Source organism: Hyla sarda, chromosome 4 (assembly GCF_029499605.1).
Source record: "Hyla sarda isolate aHylSar1 chromosome 4, aHylSar1.hap1, whole genome shotgun sequence".
Classification (NCBI taxonomy): domain Eukaryota; kingdom Metazoa; phylum Chordata; class Amphibia; order Anura; family Hylidae; genus Hyla; species Hyla sarda.
Window position 1 is genome coordinate 371737182 of NC_079192.1, and position 6347 is coordinate 371743528.

The 6347-nt window shown below is 38.2% G+C and overlaps 1 protein-coding gene across 9 annotated transcripts in view; it reads left to right on the forward strand.

Annotated features, from left to right (window-relative positions):
* LOC130267277 (protocadherin alpha-C2-like) overlaps positions 1 to 4980 on the forward strand; it is a 374990-nt gene extending 370010 nt beyond the window's left edge. For all 9 annotated transcript variants that reach the window (XM_056516745.1, XM_056516746.1, XM_056516748.1 and 6 more), the window contains one exon: positions 1195 to 4980. In XM_056516745.1, coding sequence (XP_056372720.1) covers positions 1195 to 1505 — 311 coding nt within the window. In that variant the 3' untranslated portion in view covers positions 1506 to 4980. The remainder of the gene's footprint in view (positions 1 to 1194) is intronic.
* The last annotated feature ends 1367 nt before the right edge of the window (positions 4981 to 6347 follow it).

Here is a 6347-nt window from a genome sequence, read left to right on the forward strand (position 1 = left end):
CTTTGTCACATTCTCCCCCCCCCCCCTGTCACCTTGTCCTGCAGCAAATACACTAGGTTTGCCGGCAGATTTGAAACCTAGTGTATTTGCTGCAGAACAAGCCCTTTCCCCTTCAGCTAATCACAGGCTTTACACCACTGCGGCCTGTGATTGGCTGAAAAGTGAAAGGTCCTAGAAGATGAATAGTGAAGAGAGGACACCCCGGACCGCACGGAGGGGAACGGCATCTGCAGGGACCGGGATTAGGTGAGCAAAAGGTTTTTTTATTTTACTACTTCTTCCTTTTACACTTAGCTCAGTGTTTTTCTACCAGGGGGCCTCCAGCTGTTGTGAAACTACTACTCCCAGCATGCCCGGACAGCCTTTGGCTGTTCGGGCATGCTGAGAGTTGTAGTTTTGCAACAGCTGGAGGCCCCCTGGTAGGGAAACACTGACTTTTAGTATTTTTCTTTACCTGCTCTGGCTGGCCCCCGCAACGGGAGCCGACCAGAGCAGATAATCGCATGTTTTCCCGGGGGGGGGGGGGCGTGACTCAGGGTTACCGATCCTGGCAGGGAAAATTAACCCCGAGTCACGCTCGGGATTACCGCTCAGGAGGTTAAGGAGACAAAACTACCCCCTCAGGATGTGATGTGTAATTTCATATTTCTCCATTGATTGTTAACTATCCCTTCTGAGAGATTCTAGCTTGGCATGTAAACTCCCATCATGCTTCAAAACTCTGTGGTTTGAACAAGCTTCCATCAGTAGGTGCTAGTGAGAAGCAAGCCTTTTTTCTTTTTAGAGAATAGCCACTTTGCATACTTTTTCCCATGAAGCATTATATACCCCAGTTTTGTAGTCTCCCCTAGAAAACACAATCCCCTGGATGTGATGTGTAATACTATTCATCTCCAGCAGTGGCCACTGCAGGGAAAATCACTAATCATGCAGAGCTTCCACACAGACCTGTGGGGATCAGCTTGTTATTGTGGTGCCTTTGTTATAAAAATGGTTACCCAGCAACTCCTTCCACAAGTTAATTAAGAATAAGTGGTCAGAGGTGGATATGTTTGTGATCGATTTTACAGTTTCCATCTATTGTGGCCATATACTGTATGTCTTGATGAAGTGTTAAGTTATGCAGAGTACACTGTAGGATCAGCCTAAGATTTGATGAATTACGTTTGATATTTATATTGTTTTCTTTTGCAGAACCAGAAGGAGGAGAAGTGTCTCCCCCTGTAGGAGCTGGTGTGAATTGCAACAGCTGGACCTTCAAATATGGACCTGGCAATCAAAAACAACCAGTACCACAAATACCACCAGATTTTCCGGAGAATTTTATTATCCCAGGATCTCCAGCCATCATTTCAATCCGCCAGGATCAACCACCAGCCCCAGGTCATAAAAGTAACTTCATAACATTTGGTAAAAAGGAGGAAACTAAGAAGAAAAAGAAGAAGAAGAAGGGAAACAAGAATCAAGAAAAGGGAAATAATCCTACTGACAACAATGATCAATGAAAGGAGAGTGAAGCCAATTCTTATCCCATTTTTGTAAGAAATAATGTAGCAACAAAGTAAAATTCTTCCTATTGTTAATGCACCTTCCTATGAACAAAAAGACTGCAACATTCAAGCCTGAAAATATATACATATATGTCTATATTATTTACCAGATTATGTCTTAAAGCTTTATTATGTCAAATGTTTAACCATACGACACTCAGCTGTTGTCTCTCACATCCAAAGAACACAGTGGCAGTTTGTGCATATATTCTAGTAGGTGACTGTTAAGGCCAATGTCTCTGTAAATAGTTACTGTGTATTGTACAGAAAATGCATTATATCCTGCTAGTCCTTAAAGAAGATGTAAGTATGGATTTCAGCCACTAAGAAGTGGTCAGTCTGAGCAGAAATAAAGTAATACAGAGGAAAATCCTTAAGAAAATAGGCCAACTAAAACCATTACAAATATTGAAATATCTTGTCTAAAATTGTCATTGTTGTCCATTTAAACTTTAGTATATTAATAACCATGATCATTGACACTATACTCTAAAGACATTTAAAAAAATGTGAACCTATTAAATTTAATTAAATTCCTCAGGAAACAAGATAGTAAGTCTACTGTGTGCCCATATTACACCTGTATATAGAAATTGTGTAAAACTATGGCGAGCTATAAGATAAAAAAATATATATATAAATATATAAATAAAATAAAAATTCATAACAACATAACAATACCTTAGTATTTAGCTCATATTTGAATAGCTTATTGAACAATACTGTATGTTAGGTTAGAGCAAAATGATGTCCTACCTTGTGCTCTGAGAAAGTGGGTTTAGATGGAATGCAAGTCCCATGATTCAGTTTTGCTTAATTTGTGTCACTTAAAAAATACTCGGTTCACATTTTTATTTTAAAATATATACAATGCATTTGTCAGATATGTCTCTGGTATGTGTGCTGACTCTGGATTTTCAGTGTATATTCACAGATCCAAATATTGCCTATTTTTATCCTTTATTGATGTATTTTTTGTAAGATCCCTAGTTGAATACACTTTTCAATACAGAGAAAAAGTATTCTGATTAATGTTTTGCCATCCTTCAGGGATGACCGACATGTCATATGCTGGTCTAAAGTAATCCAAGCGCATGTGAGTTTACTCCATGTGCAGCCTCAAAAATCTATGCCAGCCCAGAGTTGGCATAGATTTCCACTGCAATTTACACCTGCTACCAGGTGTAAATTGTAGCAATTTCAAATTTGGGCTATCAAGCCCCCTCTATCATAAGACCAGCTCACTTGGTAAGCATGGTGGAGAGTGTCAAAAATGTGCAACATTTTAGCAAAAAGCGTGTGCTTGTCCAAAAATTATGCCACGGTTTCCATATAATTGCCCCCCCTCCAATGTCTCCTGAGTACCTTATGCTTAGTGAGAATATTTTGAGAGTATTTTCCATCCTATACTCTGAACAAGCAAAAAACAGGCAAAAAACTAAGTGTCAACAAAGAATCATTGGGAATGTCCCATTGTTTGTGTGCACCAGTATTGATGTCTACTGAATACACATATTACCAAAAGTTGTCACAACCATTGTACTTATGAAAGCATTGCTATTCTATATTCCAAAGCAAGAGTACTAGCCAAGTGAATGGAGATACATTTTCATGAAGTGTATGGAAATAAATCTTCAGAATACATTGTGCTGAACATCAGTTTGACAAAATTAGGTTTTGTATTAATCTATGAAAAATAACCAAGGTATTTCTTATAGTTAGATAAGTCCCAAATCCAAGCCTACACCTCTGCTTCTTAATATATTTTCTCTAATTTGTAAAAACAATGGAATATGTGTACAGTGTTGGTTATTTGTATCTTGTAAATGCTAAAGTTCCATACAATAATTTTTCTATTGCCCATTTCAAGTGCATTACTCTCTAAATACCATTTACCTTGTTGTGCTCATTTATTACAGGAAGTGGTCAGACAACTACCGATCGATAGGTGGTTATTTCTTATTCTAGGAATATCCCTTTCAAGGCACATTGGTGTAATGGGTGTGAGTTTTCCAACCCCATAGTTTTGGTTACCCTGTTGTATTTAAAATGCTATAAAAATTATTTAAACTTTTAATTTAATTTTAAGGTACATTTATTTATTATTCAAACAATGTACCTAAATTAGTTTATAAACACTAAACCTTACATTACAATATATCTCATGATTTGTCCCTTAAGTGAGCTGACATTACACTTGTGATATGTTAGTGGATTGGATGAAAATAACAGACCTCCCAAATATGCCCAAAGAAGGTTGCTTTATGGCTTCATCGACATCACTCTTTGAGCTATAGGATTGCCCAATGAAACAGCTAATTTACTTTAACATGTCTACAGTAAATGTCAAAAAATCTTAAAAATTGATCATCCATGGAAGAACTGCAAACATGTAAAACACAACTATGTTCTTTATATACAACAAACATGTTCAGTTTAAGTAGTGCTTTCCTTTTTTGTTAGATGTTTTCAACCCAGTAAACCAAAACTACAAGTAAAAGCTTATATATGCTAAAAAGGCATGTTGTGCCATTCACATTAACTGTATATTAAAGCCTCTCTTTTACCTTAGGTGACTTCATATACTAAATGTTTGTGGCTTTGCTGTGTTCCTCAGAAAAACGTATTGATAGATGTCAAACCAATGTTATATTCTTGCATAAAATAAAATACAATAAAAAACTAAAATAGTGAGTGAGGAAATGCACAGAAAAAAATAATTTCCTTTAATAAGGAGAATTGTTTTTCAAATAAAACTTTTGTACAATATACTGTATATTTGTGAATGATATAAATAAGTCTTTTATGAAGGCTGGCTTGTTTTCCAGTTACACTTTCACAATAATCACAACATTTCCTAAATCACGTGTATTGTATTGTTCACTCAACATCACTTTACTTCTATCAGATCACCATGTGGCCAACCTTTGCATGTGTTAATGATATATTAAAATAAAAGTTAAAAATAAAAAAATACTGTAAATTTGCACACTAGTACACTATTATAACTGGAATCTTAACTTCATTGATGTCTGAAAACTGTTCATAATATGAAGGTCTCACCTATATACTTACAGATTACATAATCTGTATATAATGATATTACAACTTTTTTGCGGGTTGCTGCATCCTACACATGGGTTTGGTTTCATTTTTACCTTTCTTATAAAAATACATGAACTGCCCATTGTATCACACTGCAAATAAAACATATGCCCTATGCTCCTAAGAAAGCCCAACATATATTTATTCTGTGCTTGTGTATGTGAATGCAAAACACTACTATCAGTTATAGTTAACTGTTGAATGTAAATTCATATATTTATTTCTTTTTGTATACTTGTGGAAAGGTGAAGTAGTATTGATTTTTAATTAACTGATGTTCATCTTTTTGATTTCAAATTACGCAGTAAAATCTTTCTTAATTCAAAAAATATTCAATAGTCTCTTCTTTGTCTTTTATTTGTGTACACCATAATATTGTATCTAAAAATTATATAGTAACCTAAACTGCTCAAAAAAATAAAGGGAACACTAAGATAACACATCCTAGATCTGGATGAACTAATTGTATAAAATACTTTTGTCGTTACATAGTTGAATGTGCTGACAACAAAAGCATACAAAAATTATCAATGGAAATTGAATTTATCAACCCATGGATGTCGTTATATAGAGTCACACTCAAAATCAAAGTGAAAAACCAGACTACAGGTTGATCCAACTTTGATGTAATGTCCTTAAAACAAGTCAAAATTAGTGTGTGTGGCCTCCACGTGCCCATATGACCTCCCTACAAGGCCTGGACATGCTCCTGATGAGGTGGCGGATGGTCTCCTGAGGGATGTCCTCCCAGACTTGGACTAAAGCATTCACCGTGGCATGGTGAATGTAGCGAGACATGATGTCCCAGATGTGCTTAATCAGATTCAGGTCTGGGGAACGGGCGGCCAGTCCATAGCATCAATGCTTTCCTCCTGCAGGAACTGCTGACACACTCCAGCCACATGAGGTCTAGCATTGTCGTGCATTAGGAGGAACCCAGAGCCAACCACACCAGCATATGGTCTCACAAGGGGTCTGAGGATCTTATCTTGTTATCTAATGGCAGTCAGGCTACCTCTGGCAAGCACATGGAGGGCTGTGCAGGCCCCCCAAAGAAATGCCACCCCACACCATTACTGACCCACCGCCAAACAGGTCATACTGGAGGATGTTGCTGGCAGCATCTGTCACGTGCTCAGTGTGAACCTGCTTTCATCTGTGAAGAGCAGTGTCAGTGGGAATTTGCCAATCTTGGAGTTCTCTGGCAAATGCCAAATGTCCTGCAAAGTATTGGGCTGTAAGCACAACCCCCACCTGTGGATGTTGGGCCCTCATAGCACCCTCATGGAGTCTGTTTCTGACCGTTTGAGTGGACACATGCACATTTGTGGCCTGCTGGAGGTAATTTTGCAGGGCTCTGGCAGTGCTCTTCCTGTTCCTTCTAGCAGTCCTGATGCTTTGTTGTTGCCCTCCTACGGCCTCCTCCACGTCTCTTGATGTACTGGCCTGTCTCCGGGTAGGGCCTGGACACTATGCTGACAGACACAGCAAACCTTCTTTCCACAGCTCGCATTGATGTGCCATCCTGAATGAGCTGCACTACCTGAGCCACTTGTGTGAGGTGTAGACTCCATCTCATGCTACCACTAGAGTGAAAGCACCAGCAGCATTCAAAAGTGACCAAAACATCAGCCAGGAAGTATTGGAACTGAGAAGTGGTCTGTGGTCACCACCTGCAGAACCACTCCTTTA